The 21,683-nt window shown below is 42.7% G+C and overlaps 1 protein-coding gene across 3 annotated transcripts in view; it reads left to right on the top strand.

Moving 5' to 3' along the window:
* Positions 1-21,683, top strand: part of dctn1b (dynactin 1b) — a 53,400-nt gene that overhangs the window by 13,638 nt on the left and 18,079 nt on the right. For 2 of the 3 annotated variants that reach the window (XM_030044250.1, XM_030044248.1), the window contains exons 4-10: positions 541-572; positions 14,669-14,842; positions 17,398-17,595; positions 18,878-19,082; positions 20,459-20,537; positions 20,652-20,811; positions 21,541-21,645. In XM_030044250.1, the coding sequence (XP_029900110.1) occupies positions 541-572; positions 14,669-14,842; positions 17,398-17,595; positions 18,878-19,082; positions 20,459-20,537; positions 20,652-20,811; positions 21,541-21,645 (953 nt within the window). Of the gene's footprint in view, positions 1-540; positions 573-3,475; positions 3,521-10,230; positions 10,249-13,518; positions 13,540-14,668; positions 14,843-17,397; positions 17,596-18,877; positions 19,083-20,458; positions 20,538-20,651; positions 20,812-21,540; positions 21,646-21,683 lie in introns of all 3 variants that reach the window. The other variant, XM_030044251.1, reaches the window with a different exon arrangement.

Raw genomic sequence — 21,683 nt, 5'->3', positions numbered from 1 at the left:
GATGCTCCTTGACGTGCCATAAGTGCAGCAGCACAATAAGTTTAGGTCAAAACGAATCTTAAAGAGTGTGACCCCCAGACGATCATGTAAAATACAGCGTTCCCATCGGTCAGGCAATTTCACAGAGAGTCTATTCCAGGCAGGCAAAGTTGGGGAATTTAATTACTTCTTGGGAAAAGTGATGGTATTTTCTCAGCCTCAATTTAAAATAATCAGCAGCCAGTATTTATGTTGCTAAATGAAATCCAACAATACATTTTTTAATATGAACTCTCAATCTCACTTGTGACTCGGAAAAGCAACGTCATGTAACACTTAAATAGATCATGGAAATTCAGCGTTTTAGCATGGAAAGTCGTGAGGAAATCAGGGAGTTTTACTCGTGGCGTGGAGCGGTGTTACCTGGTGAAAAGACATCATGGCATGTTGACTTTACTCTGTTTGCTCTGCCGGTTTAAAGCAGGATCTTGGTGGGACTTTAGACTTAGACGTGGATGATAAATGAGTCTAAATCACTCTCTCTCTTTCTTTTCATTTCAGAAATCCTGGAGACGCCCAAGTCCACTAAACTGGTGAGTTGGATAGCGCTGTAGCCTGGCACAAAGTTCCCCTGCAGGCAATCAGCAGCAGATATGGTGGCACACATACAAACACACACACACAAAAGGCTCAACGACACAATGACCAACACACTTACACATGCATACATCCACGTAAACGTACAGTAAACGCACACTCACTCACTCAACAGCAAATCCTGATATTTTATCCATTTTTGAGTGCCTCCTTTCAAAATAATCATCCCTTTTCACTTCAAAGTGTTGTCAGTGATCGGCGTGTGGGAGGAAACTTGGTAGCTTACAGAATGAAAATAGAAACTTCCACTCTCTGACCCTTTTTTTTTTTGTTTTTTTAGCATTTCTTTTGTCACCAGCAGGCTTTGATCACAGCTAAAAGCAATAGTTATATATAGAAATTTGTGTTTGTGACATGTACACGGTTTGCAGCTTCACAATACACACTGACACAGATGGTACAAAGACTGCAGATCACACATCATACACACTACAGTGATAAAATCCAGCTGTGTATTGTGAATAAGCACACACAGCACTTTAATCACAAATTCACTGATGGTTAAGAGAAAAAACAAGGCTTTTTATCTAACAAATTCCTAAATATTGTGCTGGTTACTCTAATCTACCCCACTCCTGGAATATATTAATTGTATTAAAGCTTTTGACCTTTTAAATGTAATGAAAAATTCTTTCTGTTTAAATGACAGATGTATTTTTTTATATATATATTTTGCAGTAAGCAGTGGTGTGTTTTATAGTGGCATGAAGTCAGTGTTTGCCACTTGAGAACATGTTGTTATATGAAGTGGTCCAGCAGAGGGCGCTGTGTATTCATAAATCTCTTTCAGCATTGGAGATTGAACTATTCCTTATCAGTTTTACCTTTCTTATTAAAACTTTTATGGTTACTTTATTTATGGTTATAGGATCTACACACAGAGTTTATTTATCTGAGGAATTTTAAATAAATTATATGTAAAGAGAAAAAACATTTACTCGTAGTTTTACTACGTCCAAGTATCTGTTTAGAAAATCGTAATGTTTTTATTAGTGAGAAGCGATGGAGTTAATGCACAGCCCAGCATCACTTTATTTAGAGTAAACAGTGATGTTTCTAACTTTAGTAGTGTTGTCCCAGTATCTCTTTGGCCGGTACAGCCAGAAGAAAATAAATAAATTAATAAAAAAAAAAAAAATGAAATGCTAAAATTCCTTTACTTATAAGTAGATCAATAAAATAGCTTTTAATTCCTAGATCACCAGCATAACATGGAGCCAATAGTGAGTAGTGTCAGGATCAGATGTTAAAATATTCCTGTGACCCGAAAAAGTTCATGTAAGAGGGACGAGGGTCTTGTAGCAAAAACGAAAAAAAAAGGAAAATTACTTGCCATTAAAATACATTAAACCAAACTTGGATGTATGTGCGTGTGTATGTTAGTTGCATTTTTTCCGTGATATTTTTAGGATTTGTGTCACCATTGATTTAAAAAAAAAAACAGAAATACCGATAAGACGTCCCGGTGCTGAGTCACAGCAGCCTCGATAACGTCTGAGTGTCACCTGATAGCAGCTCCTCACTGTCTGTTTATTTGAATTGGGACAGTGCAAATAAACACAGCATCATTATGAATCTGAGGATGATGCTTTGTGTTGTACCACCACAGCTGAACAGACACTCTCAATCTGTCAAATTATTATCATTATCAAATTTTATACCCACGAGAAATGCAGCTTTAATAGTTAATAATGCAGACTGACCTCAATCCAAACCTTCTGCTCACACCCAGACTGAATCCAGGAGGCCAGTAGCTTTTTTAAATTTAAATTCTTTTTTTTTTTTATATATAACCCCAAAATTGTAAGTAATTTACTTCTGACAAGATGTGAATGTATTTTTCAACAGTCCTTTCAACCCAGTCTTGCCAAACTGAAGCATGAAGAAGTCTTTCCAGTTTTGTCTTTTCTAGTCATTTTTTTTGTTGTTGTTGTCAGATTTGTGTGTAAATGTTCACCTCTTCATAATATTAACACCTTAACCTTTAACTGCCTCTGTGAGCGTTGAGGTCATGCATTTTTTTTAGCGTGCAGCGAGAGATTCGCTCTTTGAAAGCAGACATCAACTCACAATCACTTCACTCTGAATCAGTTTTATTGGCCAGATAAGCTTTTACGTACCAACAGTTTGACTTGGTGGATCTTTTATGTAGGTGACATTAAACATACCCCAAAATGAAATCATTAAAGAACATGAAAAATAGAAAAAATTAAATTTAGTAAATAGGACCTTTTCCTATACTGGAAGTCAATTATCAAAAAAATATTAGAATTACCGGTATATATACAGATGTTGTGAGTATTGAGTATTTTGAGTATTTCCACCAAAAAAGATGTATTGTACAGTACAGCGTATGTGTCTTGGTGATATTGGAGCAGAGACACAATAATAATAATAATAATAATAATAAATAACCGAATAGACAAAATGATCAATTGAGAAGATAATCAACAGATTTAGATTTAATAATCCCAGTCATTTCAGGCCGTTTGAATAGCAAATCGGTGCGTTGGACAATTTTTAAATAGGATTTTTCAAGTGTAGTTCAGGTAAAAGTGAATGAGATGAAGATGAAGATGTGAGAGAGAAAGAGAGATAGAGTGAATGAGATAGAGAGAGAGAGAGAGAGAATGTGGTGTTTGTGACTTTTTTAAATTTAAATCTGTGGTTCACGAAATGGAGAGCGTCGATGCACTACACTCCCCATCACCTCAAGCATGCCACTGATGAACTCTTTGACCTTTGACCTCTTAACCTTCACCTTTGCACCCTTCCCTCCTTCCCTCCCTCCCTTCCCTTCCTCCTTTCCTTCCTCTCCTCCTTTCCTTCGACCACGCAGCGAGGAGTGAAGCCCAAAAAGGTGGTGCATGTTTCTCTAACCTCGGTACAGTGGTAATGTTATGATGACCGTGGTAACCGTGGTAACCGTAGCTCTGAATGGCCTCGCTGCTGCATGGCAACAGGGCCTCACCCTCATTTACCCATGAGTCATCGCAGCCCATCCAAATATCCTCATCCCTGGTGATGGTGATGCTGACCGTTCTGTGTTGGTGGGAGAGCGAGTGGGCGGCGTTTGGAAAGCGAGAGATGGCACCTGTGTCGTTCATACTGCCACGCCCACTTCCTGTCACCTGTCCTCACGTGTCATTTTACCACGCTGCTGTCCGCTCTCATCTGTCAGCACTCGTCCAGCTGTGGCACACAGTACGTCGCGTCTGTGTCTCTGTGTGTCTGGCAGCATGTTGAAGTCGCAATGAAACGAAAATGGTGAAAACAAACTAGAAATGTGCATCGTTAGCTGCAGCAGTTCTCCATATCTTAACGTACACCTCATAAATACCCCCCTGAAAATTACAAAATTCCTATTAGATTTTCATATCAAAACCAGTTTACATTTACTTCTAAGAAAATAGTGTTTTTTTATGATTACTTTCCTCTCAGATGCACCAATAAAACATCACAGCATCCTAAATCTCACAGTTTGCCACTCCCATCGTAGAAAACCTGCAAAAATGCAAAAGTGACACAAATGGCCACACGGCATTTAGGCTTGGATTGCATTTAGGATAATATCAAATACACCATAAACCCAAATAACTTGGCAGTAAAATGTAAGGCAATTGGTTGTGCTCATTTTTTGATGTTCATGAACTTAAAAGTAAGATGTTTTCAGAACTTAAATACTTACCTACATATTACATGTACTTTTTGATTTAAGTTAAAGTGTTTATTAAGTCAACTCAAATATTTTCAGTTAATGTGCCTTAAGGGATAATTATGGCATTTTTCAACCTGTGTCCCATTTTTGCACCTTCTGGGGTCCAAATGACTGATAGGAACTAATATTTTTGGAATTGCTCCAGTATTGAGCGAGATTACGTCCGCTAAGTGTGCCTGTCTTTACCACTGACAGCCTCATATTGTTATTATAAGTGTCTGACAACATTCAGGAGACTTAGGAGTTAAATGTAGAATAAATGTAGAATAACATAAAATGAACAACAACAAAACGGGACCTTCAGCAGGCACTGGGGCGGTTTGCAGCCGAGTGTGAAGCGGTTGGGATGAGAATCAGCACCTCCAAGTCCGAGGCCATGGTTCTCGACCGGAAAAGGGTGGCATGCCCTCTCCGGGTTGGTGGTAGAAGTCCTGCCTCAAGTGGAGGAGTTTAAGTATCTCGGGGTCTTGTTCACGAGTGAGGGAAGGATGGAGCGTGAGATCGACAGGCGGAGCGGTGCAGCCTCCGCAGTGATGCGGTCGGTGTACCGATCCGTCTTGGTGAAGAAGGAGCTGAGCCGAAAGGCGAAGCTCTCGATTTACCGGTCAATCTACGTTCCTACCCTCACCTATGGTCATGAGCTTTGGGTAATGACCAAAAGGACAAGATCGCGGATACAAGCGGCCGAAATGAGTTTCCTTCGCAGGGTGGCCGGGCGCTCCCTTAGAGATAGGGTGAGGAGTTCGGTCACTCGGGAGGAGCTCGGAGTAGAGCCGTTGCTCCTCCGCATCGAGAGGAACCAGTTGAGATGGCTCGGGCATCTGTTCCGGATGCCCCCTGGACGCCTCCCGGGGGAGGTGTTCCAGGCATGCCCCACCATGTCTCTCGGCTGGCCTGGGAACGCCTGGGTGTCTCTGCTCAGATTGCTGCCCCCGCGACCTGGCCCCGGATAAGCGGCAGACGACGAATACGAGTACGAGTGAACAACAGCAAATGGATTTTTGAAAATGATGGGTTGGATATCACCACCTCTTTTTTCCCCAAGCCACTATTGTTGTGCCCTTGATAGTATTTATGTTGAAGAATCCAAATTTATACCAGTCCATGGTTGCAGACAAATTTCAGAATCCCCTTTGAGCAACTTTTCATGTTTGTTTTTATTTTGAACGGTCCCTCGACCCCCCTGTGTTGTGCAACCCGACATTGTGTCAAATTATGGAGATGAGACATCATTGAAATGCTGCTTCCCTGTGCCTTAACGACTTTATTTTGAGCCACTTTGGTGTCCATCACAAGGTCTGGTGCTCTTTTAATAACCTCGGCTGAGTCATAATGTGGAGACGAGCCTATGCTGCGCTGTCTTGAAAATGTCAGATTGTGACCAAGGTGAACCTGCCCCCCCCCCGCCACCACCAGCACCCCCCGTCCCTCCTGCAGAGAGTAGACTCTGAGAGTATGGATTTCCTGCCAGCTCGGCTGTGCTCAGCCTCATCCTCCGTGCTGCATCTCCCGCTCAGCAGTCTGTCTTCAGACCTCAGGGGCTTCCTCCGGTCTGCAGCGGACCGGGAGGCTCAGGCTCACCTGTTCTGTCATGCAGCCCCGTGCTGCCCGGTGGCTGAATGTCACGTAGCATCAGTGGAGCCAAAAAAAATAACAGCAGGTCAAATGTGAAGGTCATCGAGCCGATGCACCCGTTCAGGCGGCACAGAGAAGTGCCTCTGGAAATTTTCTTCATTGTATCAACACAGAAAGTTAAGGGCGAATTAACTAGTGTTTAATAAATTCATAGTCATGGATGTGAAAGTGCTAAGTTGCTGAGGTTTCAGGGTACATAAATTAAGAGTAAAAGGAAGTGAAATAAGAACAATAGAAGCCAAACCGAATTGGAAAACCTACCAACAGACACTCACAAGACCTATAGTACTTTAAAGTGTTGAGTGGGTGACTGGTTACCCTTTAAAAACTGCTTCAGTTTGAGTTTGAGATGGCCCCGGTCATGGTCGGATTTTAGCTGTATAGGTTGTGAATCCCAAATATGATCCCTTCACAGAAAATGTCTCACCAAAGGAGATTTTGCAGCAGCTCCTCTTGAAGTGGAGCCAAAAACGTGAAGAAGGTTTATCGTGTCACAGAGAACCTCAGATGCTTAGTTTTTGGACATTTATGGATAAAATATATAACATATTGGCATGTTGTCATGTTTGCCATAATTTTTCACAAGACACACTGCTCTAACTTCAGCCATCAGCACAACAGGCCATGATACAACCCTGTGCTGTCTTTACATCCTAGATTTTCCAGTTCATTTAAAATTTGAATAAAACCAAAAATTAGGCCGATATACAAATAAATTTGAACATTTGATTTGCTTGTCAGATGTTCAATCAGCTTTGCCTCTTGGAAGCATCCAGACCCTGGACAGATAATTCTTAGCGATTGTTTTAGCCCGCATGGTGCACCAGGTGGGTGGGGTTTAGCTCATCAGGACAATGCAGGGAGTGCCAGTCGGCTTGTCGGTCACAGAAAACCAAACTAAAATGACTTTGATATACTTTCCTGCAATTGTCTGCACTTTCTGGCACTCTTTGTTTTTGTCCCATGTGAGAAACTCCTCCCGCCTGGCACCGAAGTATTTGTTCTCATATCTAATGTAATAACTGCTACCGTTTTGCCAAGGCTGGACTCTCTGCATTACGTTATGCTGTGCTGGTGCAGCTACGGCAGTAATTTTATCCCTTTTTGTTTAGTTGGAGGCGGCTGGATGCAGCGGCGGTGACCTTAGAGGCACTGATCCTTCCTGGTTGTGCTGGGAAAGCGGGAACCTGATACTCTCGCTCCCTGCATCAAGTCATGTCCGTCTCTCTCTCCATCAGCCGTGCTCTGGATGTCCTCTTGTTGCAGCACTTGGGCTGTGGATAGAAAGAGAGAGTGAGAGCGAGAGGAAGACATGGGGAGAAGGAGAGAAAGGCGGAGAGGCTAGTTAATATTTCAGGAAGACAGATTTCCCACAGCTGCTCTGTAATGGATACACATAAGCTGTTATTCTTCCTAGTGTAGCTGCCGGTTTTCTGAACTCCTTTTTGTTTTTATTTTACTCCCATCGATATCAAAACCATTTTCTGTCATCAGTTCTTCTGCACACAAACACGACAACGCCTACATGCCGGGTTCCCACTATGTCCAATTTAAAATTCCCTAACTTTTCCATGACTTTCCATGACAAAATGTTGAATTTCCATCACCTATATAAATATAACATGACATTTTCTTCCTTGACCAAAATTTAAAACTCACCTCACACTTAGTCTTTGTCAAGGTTATTATACAGTTTTATCATTTGAGGCAGTGAACAATGGAAAGTAAATAAAACACTCGGTGAATAACTGAGATATTTCATGGCTTAATCGAGTAATTTATTAGATTCCCTGATTTTCCCCGCCTGGAACAACAACCCTATTTTCTATAACTTAAAGTTTTATCTGTGATCTCAAATGACTTCTTTCCCATCCATATTCATGCCCATGCTGTGAAAGTACTTTGGGTGTAAACCTCACATCTAAGTAGAGTGTCCCCGCTGAATTAATCCTCTTAGACGCCTTTTCTCTTCCCTCCGAGCGGAGAAGAGACACGGGGAGGGAGATTAGCCGAGGCTGAGGAAGATATCACGATATAAAACCAAAACGGCTCCTGGGCGCTGACATCGCTATTTAGGAATGAATTAACCTAATAATCAATTTATAGACTATAACTACTCTACCTCTTATTGAAATTGGCCTTAATCTGTGGAGCTGAAGACGAGCAGTTTGTCAGAGGATAAGTGAGGATAGTACAAACTGCTTCCTATCACCTTGGTGCCGAGTGAGGAACCTTTTCTTATTAGGGACCTATTTTGTCTCAAAGTTTGCAAGAATTTGCACAAATTATCAATAAAAGTCACATGCCTAATGCCGAATTCTGACTACAATGCTATATTCAACACCATGTAGGAGAGATCATCAGTCTGACTTTACATCTTGACTTGAAAGTGTTTCTGAACTATCACAGCGAGCAACAACACCAGAGCAAAGGTCAATACTAACACTAGCCTCTCACAAATGAACTGAATAAATGTGGATGAAAGAGTGGAGAAGCTTGGTTAGGGACCTATAACAAGTAATATCACTGGTGACGCTCTGTGCTTGTTAAAATCTTCTGTACTGATGACATTATATTGCATAATTGGGAGAAATCGTGCGGAAGTAGCAAATCTCGAGTTTTCAAAATCGTATTAAATATGACAAAGAAAAAAAAAAAGGTTTTCCCAAGTAGGCAGCTCAAATTTAATGTTACAACCTTGAACTCAGTGTAAGTAGTGCTTACCCTCTGTCTGATCAGTGAAAGTAACCTGATTAGTTTCCAGAAAAAAAGACAATGGAATTGAACTGATGTGATTCTGTATTCATTTTCACATAAAATGTATAGAAAATGTCAGATGTGTGTTGTTTAGCACAACCGTTAAGTTGCTTATTTGGGGAAATCTCCTCCTTAAATGAGCTTAGAAAAAAAAAAAAGAAAGACTTAAGAGAAAGAAATGACTACTGCCTACTTCCTTCAAAATCGGCCAAACAAAGAAACCTCGCCTCCTCGCCTTAAAAGGGAATCTGCCATGTGCTGTACCTGGAGGAGACAGTCGTACGACCTAAACATTTCTACTTCCTGCCTCGAAACGCCACCCAAACATGACTCCGCCTTGGATTTTAGACTGAGCCGGGGATTCACACTCCCCCGTAGCACCATATGCGCTCAGAAGGTAGCCCCATTGTCTCATGACAATCTCATTTTAATGAGCCCATAGGAGGAATATGCCAGTGTTGCTAGGATACGGGGGGGGAGGCTTGCATCAGTGTTGCTACCCAGTTGCCCCTCTTACCTCAGTTCACTGCCCTGCCCTCCTCCTCCTCCCCCTCCTCCGCTCGCTCACATCCTCTCCCTGTAACTCTGTCTGGCCTCAGTCACTGCTCACTGCCTCACTTCTTACTTTTGCATCACACACACACACACACACACACACCCTCAAACACACCAGTCCTTCCATCTGTCTGGGAGAAGTGGTGATGGGTTGGTGGGAAAGGGGAGGGTGTGCAGTGATGTAATGCGGGAGCAGGGCATTGGCTGGGCTGACAAATCACAATGAGCGGAGTGAGAAGGGAGAGGGAGACGAATGGGTGGGGGGGGAGACAGAGAAAGAGAGAGAGAGAGGGAGGAGAGGAGAGAGGAGAGGAGAGAGAAAGGGGACGACTGGGGAGGGGGCGGCGTCTCTGCGAGCAGAAGCTGGTCCGCAGCTTGTGGCAGCGAGATGTCAGAGTCCTAATCAGAGCGGAAAGGGAGGGGACCGGCTGAGGGCTCGGGCTCCGGCAGCACCGCCGAGCCACTCGCGTTTTTGTGAAAGAGGCAGCGCTTGGCGAGCCGGCAGAAAGGACATAAAGCAGCAGCAGCAGCAGCAGCAGGAGGAGGAGGAGGAGGAGGTGGAGGAGGAGGAGGAGGACTATAGCAGAAGGGAGGGAGGGAGCCTGGGAAAAAATCGCCGCGGCCATTTGCACTGCTGCAGCTTCCCAGCCTGAGCGGAGCTGAGCGGCTGGAGTCTGTCTGTCTGTCTTATCTGTCTGTCTGCTTCCCTGTCTGTCTGCCTGCCTGTTCGCTGTGCGCCGGACCGGCTGCATCCATCTGATCCGTCTGTCAGTTTTCAAAGCTGGTCTCGGCGCCCTGTGGATTGAGTGTTCTCTGCCTGTTTTATCACCTTGGTGCGACTGTGTGTGTGTATGTGTGTCTCTCCTTGACTCTGTTTGTGTGTGTGTGTGTGTGTGTCTTCTTCTCTTGCAAAAAATATGATGAGACAGACTCCTGCGCCCCGGAAGGTACTGAACACCATCTGATGTCTCTATTTATCTATTGGGATGTTGCTCTTACTGTTGTTGCTGTCATCCTCATTTGGCAGAGCTGCTGCAAAAAGATCATGCCTGGAAGTTTAATTTCCGCCCCATTTTTGTAGATAGAACTGTTTTTTTTTTTTTTCTTGTTATGTTGCAATAGTTTGGTATTCCTGGTGTGGAAATGTAAATCAGGTGGAAATTTCACTCATACCTTGGCTGTGCCTTGTCATCTTCACTGTCACTTATTTTTACCTCAGTGTTGGTGGTTGCTACTTTACCGTGCCTTTTTTTACAAAGTTAATTCACACTCCTTCATCTGTCTGCAGCAGCTTTATTTTTTATTTCAGTGGAGTTCAGTGGTATTTTTCAGGCCACCCTTACATGCATCTCTGTTTTATTCCATTCTGAAACACGGCCTCATCATGCAGAAGTCATGCCTTCAAAGTGTTTGGACCGCAGCTCGGAGCGTTTTATGAGCTCGGTGGTTTTGGCCATCAGGGAGAATCAAATTATTTCACTCTCGGTTGCAGACATACTGAACAGGCCCATGTGATTTCAGTACAGTCTGTCCCGTCTACAGTAGGATACTGTGGTTTAAGTGGCTGTCAGCTCTTATTTGGTACAGCTGTTAGCTCTTGCTGTGTTCAGCCGAATGGGCCAAAACTAATCCGATAAGGAAAGCTAACTAGCCGAGGCTGTGGCAGGGTCCCGGCTAAAGGCAATGGGAGGCACAAGTGAAAGAAGCGGCAAAGAGGAATGCAGGTGAGTGGAGAAAAGGGGTCAAGTCCGTGATCAGTGAGTAGAGTAATCAGATTATTGTGCGTGGGGAATAAAGGAGATAAAGGTTTGTGTGCAGACCTGGGTCAAATGGCATTTTATCGGCGTCTGATAAAAGCCTCGCATCTCCAAAATGTAAAGCCCGCTTCACACATGGTTCCCAGCAAATTACTGGGATAACCTTTCAGGCACTGCTGGTGATTTTCTCTGTTCACACATGCAGCTACATCCAGGAGCATTTCCATCCTGCACCTCTCCACACAGACCATGGCAATGCCGGACTAGATGAGGCAAGGGACTGAAAACGTGGATCTTCTCCCTCATTATGCTGCACTCACACAGGATTCCTGTTATTTTTCTCGCACACCACAGCGTCTCTAAGTCTTCCAGACAGCCGCCTGTCAAATTCATCCTCCGTGCGGACTGAGAGGGGCTCCCTTTTCTCTGAATCTGGCCAGTTTCCAGCCAGTCTTGAAAAACAAGTTGAAGTTGTATTGCACTTATCAAATCACCCTCAAAAAAAAAAAAGGCAACTGTAAACAAAGTCGCAGCCTCACATACGTCATCGGCGATTGTGATTGGTTCATTAGGGCGTCTTTCGTCAGATGGATGTGACCGTGTACGTGCCTTTTCCTGTAATGCCACTGTTTTCGCTCACAACACAGCCTTGCCAGCATTTTCCCCGAAATGTTATTAGGTCTCGAGGAGGGAAATGGGCGGCGCAGATTTCCCTGAATATCGATCGGTGCACCTGTTCACACACGGCCCCACGCAGGAAGTGTTGTTGAACATTTCAGGGAAAGGCTGCTTGTTTTCAGCTTGACCAGGCCTGCAGTGGTGAGGTTTACCCAGTGGGGTTTGCAGGAGTTTCATCAGCCCCAAGGTGTTTTAATGCACTGGGAGCAGACAATGGGTGGGGTCACAGAGCTTACATCAGGACAAGGCTGGGCGATAATTCAATACATTGTCTCAATATATTGTTTATTGTCTTTCAGTGAGATCACACTGCAATTATCTGGTGATTTTGGGATATCGCGACACACAATTGTGCTGTCTAAACTGATGATGATAAGCATGATGATTTTTATATATTTATGTAAAAACTCAACAACAAAATTTTTAAGTAGAGACAGACCAATTATCCATCGAGGCTGATTATTGGCTCTAGTTTGTTCTCGTCCATATTTTTCCATATTATTGATATCTGTTGTTTGGGCCAGTATGGTGGCCAGTAAAGAATAATAAACCTCTTTCATGAGACATAGCCTTCCTCCTTTGTCTAGGTTAGTGCCGGCTGGAAAAGTAATTCGTGTTGAAATTTGCTTTAGGCCCATGTCAAATGCTGTATATATGATAAGTCCTTTTATTAATTCATTTCAGTTTTTCCATTTACTGTAATTACTTACTGGTAGAAAATACCAGCTATAGCCTCAATCCCTAATGATTGGCATTGGCCATGAAAATTCCCACTGAGCCACTCCCTAATTGTAAGGAATATAATTTGGAAAGTTTTGTTTGGCATGAGATCTAATATTAACATTTTTTTTTCCTTGGTTTGAACATTAATTTGGTTATGTAGCGTGTAATTTTGCATACTGTGATATATATCAGTATATAAAAGACATTTTACTGTAAAAAGACAAAAAAATCACATTAAATAATATTGTTTGGGATTGTTTGCCCTTTTTGGGATGTGATTTATTGTTGTTTATGGCAAAGTCCACTCATCTGGCTTGGAGCAGTTTAAAACAAATGCTAATTAGTGTTTGTTAGCGCCGTTTGACCCAGGTCTGACGAACACAGTCACCAGAAATGAGATGGATCATGCACATGGACGTTTCCCTGCACAGCTCATCGTAAATCCTCTCGTCCAGGATAGGTGTAGCCTTCTGTGTGGTAACAAGCCGTTACCTCAGCGTTGTTGGTGAGCCCCGGCAGAACAGAATTGGGCTCGTATGAACCGGATCGGCTGTGGCCCCCTGAGACACAATGCACTCATTTAGGTCAGAGCGGCAGTGCCAGTCGCTGGGCCCGTGCTGCTGCTGCCGAGGTGTGGTCATGTGGATCTGGAGACCAACAAGAGGAGGAAAGATCAGGGGGAAAACAACCGAGCTGGTGTCCATATGATCTGATAATGGCTGCACAGAGGAAACCTTCACTGGGGCACTCCAATAAAAAAATAGTCAAGCATTTTTGTAGGCGGCAAAGTGGTCGTATTCTCGACGTGTTAGAGCCATGCCATAATTTCATCGTCATCTTGTCCTTTTGTCTGCTGAAATGATCCCATTTGATGTGAATATTTGCCTTGAATCACTAACCCTGGCTGTTTGTTTCCTTCCCTTCCCTCCTTGCCTCCTCTGCTCCTCTGCTGCCCTTTGGCTTTTCTTCCACCTCCTCTCCTTCCTCTTCCTCTTCCTCTTCCTCTTCCTCTCTCCACACCTTCGTCTCCTCCTCTTCCTCCCTCCTCCTCCTCTTCAGACCACGGCCAGAAGGCCCAAGGTGAGCCCGATCCCGTTTAGCAGCAGTCGCCAGGGCTTCAGATTTTCATGAGTTTGCATTATTTATGCGTTTAGTTTTTTTTTTTTTTTGTTACCCCATGCCTCAGTTGTCTGCGTGTGTTGGTGTGTGTGTGTGTGTGTTGCCAATAAGAGAGTGACAGTACATCATCATATTACCCACTTTATTGCAAATCCATTTTACTCTCATGTGAACAATTACACACCTTTGGTTAATAGCACTTTCTACACAGCATAGCACACAGCTTTTTGAAACTATTATTATAGCTCCATTTGTAGCTCTATTTTTAGCTCCAATAGTGTATTTAAGCATTTAAGTATTCACTGTTACATTTTCTTTTTGCCCTGCGTCCTACTCTACACCTGCACTATGTTTTATCAGTTTCTTTTTGTTAATTTTCACCAACAGTCCCGCCATGCGATTTCCACATATTCATTCAGTGCTTCATTTGTTGACTTTATTTGCTTTCAGGTTTTGTTTTATTTATTTTTTTTCTATAGAGGCTTTGCAGTGGCGTCACAAATCTCCCAGCAGCCATTTCTGGTGCCATCATGGAGGTCCGCTCGGAGATTTGGATCTAGCTCAGTTTCATTTTATCAGTAAAACTTGTAATTTAGATTTGGTTAGGTTTAGTGTACTGTGTTTTCCTGTCTGTTCCTCACTAGCTGACTAGCCAGTTGACTGTTTTATCCAAGCAACTGATTTTAATTCTGATATGCACCTGATATCCACTGCTAACATGAATCTCGACAAAGAGTAAATCAGATGTGTTCACAACAAGATGCTGATGCCTGGTCAAACAGGGACTAAGATTTGCCTGCTAACAAGCGGACATCGTCTAAAGACAAAATCAGTCAGATGGAGCATTTATAAAAATGATTGGTTTCCAGTCAAAAAAAAGCACATGAATTAAATCCAGCCAGCTCCTCGCGGCTCGTGCTGTGCAGGAACTGAGGACCTCCATTATGGCCGCCAGAGGGAGGGAGCGTTGTGCCACCTGCAGTAGAGCCACCTGCACTCATACGGATTGTCTTATCGCTGGCTTTTTATCCCCTTATCCTCAAGTCCAGTTATTTTTTCACTCACTGCCGTCCCGGTTTCCCTCCTGCAGCCCAGCCGACCCGCTGGCACTGGCGGAAAGGGGGCGCCGTCTGGGTCGGCCTCGGCCTCGGCCGGGGAGATGAGCAGCAGCGAGCCCAGCACCCCGGCCCAGACGCCGCTGGCCGCCCCGGTCATCCCCACCCTGCACTCCCCGGGAGTCCCTCCAGCCCCCGTCCCAAGCAAGGTCAGTATCAGTATCAGTATCAATAAACAGCACAAGTCTCCTTGGAGTTATAAAAATATAAAAAGAAATATCTCATGAAATTTTGTTTATTATTAGCAGTCACCACCATGGATGGCTGCTTCCTAAAGCTCATATTCAAGTTACATTAGACAGATTAACATGACTATCAACAGGCTGCAGCGTAATCTTTTCCACAGTTATGTGTCTAACTTTCTGATCCTGCTTTGTGAAATGCCCCCCGGTCCGGACCACTTGTATACAAATTCAGATCCTGAGGCATGCGACCTACATTCGGCTTGTGTTCGAGAGCTTAAATTGGCAGCTCGGCTTAGGCAGCATTAGCATGGAGGACAACAAGACACAGCAGTGGAAAAGAGAGAGAAACAGCGAGATTTAATTGGTGGTTGACGGCTCAATTCAGGCGAAAGTCAGAGGCTCACGCCAGAGCTGAAATATGGAGAATCAGATTCTTTTGTCGTTGTTATTCAGCTCACACACATCTTTTTCACACCGCCGTCAGTTTAGACCCGAGTTACATCCTGGAATAGATAAACAGTCACCCCAAAAACATCAGATAAAAGTGCAAGTTGAGAAATGAGCAGCAACGCGTTTCCTGAGAGTAACTGTGCTTACGTGGTATGAAATACGTAGTACCATGTAAAAAGTTGATAATAAAGTATATTAATTAACAGGCCACAATTACAGGCAACATCCAAGGGGACAAAACAGTGTTATTTTTTAATGTTTGGTGATAATCCATGAGAGATTTGATCATATAATGGCAGAGAAAAGTATTTGATTACCATGACAATAACTATAATTTTTGAATAATCAAGTTAATTCTATCATCAGTTAAGAGACTGTGTGTTTTTAAAGTGATAATCTGAGAGATTCTTGTTCAGCTCTTCTTCTGTTGATTTCAAACCAAGATGCTGCTGGAAACATAAACCGCATCACTTCCTGTAAGCCAGAGGAGTTACCTGGGAAACGGTCACCAGGTGTTTAAGAGCAGCAAACACAAACCGTAGCGCTCTCGGGTCGAGGTTAAATCACCGAGAGAAGCCAAACCGGCATTTATTTGCATGAAAATGTCTCAGGCTGTCACCGCCATTGTTTAACATTTTGTTAAATGTCAGCTGCCATCTTGTGTTGGATTTTAAGGCGGCCGTAATCCGTCTCGTTCATCTTTTTCTCAGGAGGAAGTTGCTATGGAAACACAGGTGCAGTGGTGTGATGTGGTTGCACTTGATATTGAAGTGTTGCTTTTCTCACACTAACGTTTTAACACTTTGACGAAGGTGTAGCTGCCATTGTTTAATATAATGGTGTGTGTGTGTGTGTGTAACATGCAGTGTTTTTATTTTTTTAAAGAAAGTGCATGTTTAGTGCATGATTTTTCGTGCAGGAATCTCCTGCTGCCTAACAGTAGGAGAACAGTGTGATTATGCCTGTGTGTGTTTTAGGGATGGGACAATAAATGGAGTAGAAATGCACCTTTACTGTGTCAGAAATTTTACCCAAGAGTAATTTCCATCACCAAAAGCCCAGAGTAATATGTCACTATCCTGATTTTCTTCATTTTTGGCCCACAGAAGGCTGAATTTCTCAGTATATATCAATTTATATCAATTATTTTGTCCAGTGACCCCAGACTGATGTTTGAAGCAACTCTTTGGGTGAAAGTAGTAATCGACTGGATAAATACTAAGCTTTGTTCTTGGTATCAGCATTGAAAAAGTGGTATTGGTGCATCCCTTACATCCAAATTCTGTTGATCAAAAATGTGATGATATGTATAATGTTGCATGAATGAATTGTGATATTAGCTACGTTTTGTCCTGCAGTAGCAAGCGCAAACAATGCAGCTCGTCCATCACTGTTTCACAAGCTGTCCAAAGAAATAGTGTTATTTATTTAATGGTGTTACTTTTTTTACATTCCTGAAAGCCAGCGGCGTCGCCAGAAAGATTTACGGCTCAGAAGCCAAAACATATTTCTGCACAGTCATGCTGTCTTTTTTTTTTTTTCCTTGAACGTCTTTAATTGTCAGGCTTACCGAATTGTATCTCAAGATAAGCATATCGTCCCATCACTAGTGTGCTATTTTTTATCAAAACACGTGTGTGCCCTTTCAAACCAGGTGTGTGTGTGTGTGTGCATGTGTGTTTATTAACCCTCCTCTCCTCTTCTCTCCTTGTAAAGAGTGGCAGCACGACAAAGTGAGGCGAAGAATGTGTGCAAATCTGAAAGTGTCACTAACACACAGTGAAGAATTTGTTCCATTACTTTCATTTCTGACTAAAAATGAAATGAGGAAGTCAGGAGATGAATGTTTTTAATTCACATGAGCTCAAGGCTACAAAGAAATAAAGGAATGAATGAAACTGGAAGTAATGAAACAAGGTTGATGCTTTACATTGTGATTTCATCAAGTACATTTTTTTTTTTTTTTGATTATTGCTGCTTTTGCAAACATCTAACATCTTTCCACATCACCAATCTCCTCTTCCCCTTCATCTCTCCGTCCTCCTGCCCCGCCCGTGCCTCCCTGCCAGGAGGAGGAGGCGCTGCGAGCCCAGGTGAAGGACCTGGAGGAGAAGCTGGAGACCCTGAAGATGAAGCGGACGGAGGACAAGGCCAAGCTGAAGGAGCTGGAGAAGCACAAGATCCAGCTGGAGCAGCTGCAGGAGTGGAAGACCAAGATGCAGGAGCAGCAGAACGAGCTGCAGAAACAGCTGAAGGAGGCCAAGAGGGTAAGGAGCCAGCAGCCAGTGGTTTTGCACTTGAATTGGGAGGGAAACAGATGGATGGCAAGTTGATGTTTAGGTAATTTTAATGTGTACATGCTGTTGTTTGGCCATGGTTGCAGATGAAACCAAGCAAAGCTGATGGGTTGGATGTATAAATAATAATTATAATAATTTATTGCAGTTTTTGGTCCCCTACCTCTTCCAATGTTCTCTGTATTTTTTTTTAACTTGCAAAAATAACTGTTTTCTTTCATTCAGAGATTTGGGGATAACAACATGAAATCAACAAATATTCTCTCAAAGGCAAAAGTCTCCTGAGACCATGTAAAACAAACATAGAAATAGAAATATCTGCAGTGTATTCATGAATTCATCAGCTCAGTGTGTGGCTGCTTGGCTCTCATGCAGCGGATGCGTTTGTAGAACTGCACTTTACAGGGTGCGCTGTGTTTTGAATGGTTGTTTTTCTTTTTGCGGTTTGGTTTTACACCCCTAATGGGTAGATAAGAGAGATAAGAGAGAAATACAACCACTAAGTGCAGAAAATGTGTATTGAAGAACAAGATTTGTGCTTACCATGTAAATATTATAGGTGATCTTTCACTCGAAAAAAAAAAACAAAACATATTTTTGTTTTGGATTTGCCAATAGCTGATGTTTTGCATTGGAATGCAATCTCTGTAAATGTGCTATTCTAGATATTGAAAATGTCTTTAAAGTTTTAAAACATCTTTAATTTTTGATTGGAATTGGAATTAATTTTGGACATTTTTCATGTCCAAAAATTTGTATTTATTATTAGTTCAATGAAGCCCCTTGAGATGGAGCATGTCGTGTTGAAAGGGCTCCCACAAATTGACAAGTATGAAGTGTTTTCTCTAAGATTTTTATTCTTGTGGTGATGGGAAAGCATTTTCACCATCACAGGAGACTAAAACTGTCAAGTGAAGCTCAGACTAATGATTATTTTTATGGTTTTCTGCTTGTAAAGGCAGGGTGACCCACCACAAAACTCTGGGATGCAAAACACTGCTTTCAAATGTGGAATTAATTTCCCAAAAGCATTACTGAGCAATAAAATGAAAAATATTAAATGTGTAAAGACAATAAAATTTCACTGCAGGCTTTGCAGACTGTCATTATTTACTTGGTTATGAAGAAACGATCATCACGACATCCAATATTTAATGAAAGCCCCAAAAACAGCCTGGTTTTCCATAAATTAACGACGCAGCTCCTCTCTCTGTTTCTGCTTGAACATAAATGGATTTGTCTGTAACTGCAGGAGGCCAAAGAAGCCCTGGAGGCGAAGGAGCGCTACATGGAGGAGATGGCCGACACGGCGGACGCCATAGAGATGGCCACGCTGGATAAGGAGATGGCCGAGGAGCGGGCGGAGTCTCTGCAGCAGGAGGCCGACTCCCTCAAGGAGAAGGTGGATGAGCTCACCATGGACCTGGAGATCCTCAAGCACGAGATCGAGGAGAAAGGTACCGTGAAGATCACACGTGCGCCGCTGTTTCATCCCTTTATGGACCTCACTGTGAGTTTTCAGCGCGTGGTGGTCCGTCCAGCAAGGGATGCACTTTGAGTATGTTAGAGATGGATAGGTGTACTTTATTGATCCCAAATTGGGATATTCTTGTGTTACAGCAGCAGGTTATTCAGCATAGGAGCGATAGTAGATTCCACAAATATATACCTCTCAACATTAGAGGAGAGAAAACTACATCTTTAGAAACATAAAAACAACAAATAACAAAATAAATAAAGCAGCTCAATGCAAAGGTTATAAGAAAAAAACCCTTAACATACCCCACAACAGTAATAAAAAATAAGATACTAAAATATAGCAATAAACCTTTCACCTTTGAACCTTTGCATAGACTATATGTATAATGTAATATATCTACAAAATATCTCTAGAATAGAATATGTATATAGAACAGATGTATAATTATAATGTTTAATTTATAATATGACTTCCATGTGACATCCCAGTGCTGGTTGGCAGAAACTGGCAGATTTGGTCCAGCCTGATGGAATACATTTAATAATAATATATAATTCAACATATGAGTATATAGAGAATCTGTATTAATATATAATAAATATATTTTGTTATAAATTTTGTCACCGATTACCGATATGATTGCCATCTGAGATGATGCATTTTATCCACTTTTTTACCAAAGACACCACATCGTGTAACAGTGCACAGAAAGGCTTGAATAGTAAATTTATGTTCAACACATTGTTACTACGGCTGTGGGACATTTCTGGTCTCTTCTTGTGGAAATAAATATGATTTGATATGAATATGAATAAATAAGATTTTTCTTTTCTTTTTTTTTTTTTTTTTTTTTAGCTCAAGCACTGATATTCCCTGTTGTTTCATGGTGCCAGAGGTGCAACTGCTGCAGTTAGCAAGTGAAAAGGGTTTTTACTGAGGCAATATGAGCTGTGGCCCAGGAGCAGAAATAACAGATGTAGGCCTGCGATGCACACTGGCCAGTCACCACTGACCTATATAGCAGGTCTGGTTCTGACTGTGGCTGATGAGTCGGCGCATCCCTAATTGATATTTTTACAACTGCGGCAGGTGGAGTTTAGCGTGACCAGGGCCGCTTAGAAGAAAAAGAAGAAGAAGAGGAATAGTGCCATTTGTTTAATTGGAATTATAGCCCGACTGTCATCTGTTTGGCACCAGCATGACACAGCATAAATTTAGTTTGAAGCACAACATGTGACATAAATTAGTTTTGCTCTGCTTACCTCATCCACTGCACTCAGATAGAGATTAAGATTGTGCTTTGTTTTTCTTTTTTTTTTTTGTTGTTGTTGTTTGTTTCTGGGTTTCTCTCAGGTTCGGACGGCGCCGCCTCCAGTTACCACGTCAAACAGCTGGAAGAACAAAACGGCCGACTGAAGGAAGCCCTGGTCAGGTTCGTTCACGTTTCCCTTTTTTCTTTCTGCAGACCAGCCTGAGTGTAGATGTGTATGCATGCAGTGCACGCATCCTTTATTCATGTCTTTGTATTCCTGCGGATTCCTGTTAGGATGCGTGACCTGTCCGCGTCGGAGAAGCAGGAACACGTGAAGTTGCAGAAGCAGATGGAGAAGAAGAACGTGGAGCTGGACACTCTGAGGAGCCAGAAGGAGAAGCTGCAGGAGGAGATGACGGTGGCGGAGAAAACCATCGACGAGCTCAAAGAACAGGTCGGTGCTTTTATGATGACGGCGGGTCAGTCCTTGTGGCTGGATGACTGGCAGCTTTACAGCGAGTGCGGTGATATAAATCAGTCAGAGGAATAAAACACACCGGTGGCCGGCTTAGAGAGAGCATCCCATTACACAGAGGTCGCAAGTTCAACTCTCCACATTTGACCACCTCATTAGATAATGTTCCCTGTTAAAGTTTCCTCGGGCACAACACAGAACTCCTGTCTGCTGCTGTAGATAAGACTCTGAATGAATATAAGTCGGGAAAAAAACAGCATGAAAGAGTGAAATTTCAAAGGACGCCAATGGCAAGTAAAAGGAGTAAAATCCTGCTGTGTATTTTACCAAGAAGATGATTTACTATGCAGGACTGAGTAATCTGTATCTGTGAGTATCTGAGCTTGTAACTGGAACATCTGTGGTTGATTCATCTGGTGTCTATTTTGAACAGACTTTATTCACACTGTCAACTAGGACAGGTCCGACCTCACGGAAACTTTTGACATTTGCCATCCTCCATCATACATAATGCATGTAATAAGAATATATCAATTTAAAAAAAAAATCAGAGTGGGTAAAGACTTAGGTTTGGAGTTACAAGCTGTTAGAAAAATGTTTTGTGTCAGTTTTCCCAGTGTGTTTGGTGTTAATGCTTCCCATTTCTTTCCTCTGATGATGATGATGATGATGGTGGTGATGGTGATGATGGCGTGCTCTGTGCTTCAGGTGGACGCCGCCCTGGGCGCGGAGGAGATGGTGGAGACCCTGACCGAGAGGAACCTGGACCTGGAGGAGAAAGTCAGGGAGATGAGAGAGACGGTCGGCGACCTGGTGAGTGAAGCTCATCAGTCTCTCGGTTTATGCCTCTT

The sequence above is a fragment of the Myripristis murdjan genome, chromosome 22 (assembly GCF_902150065.1).
Source record: "Myripristis murdjan chromosome 22, fMyrMur1.1, whole genome shotgun sequence".
Classification (NCBI taxonomy): domain Eukaryota; kingdom Metazoa; phylum Chordata; class Actinopteri; order Holocentriformes; family Holocentridae; genus Myripristis; species Myripristis murdjan.
This window is presented reverse-complemented; position numbering and strand designations above follow the sequence as displayed.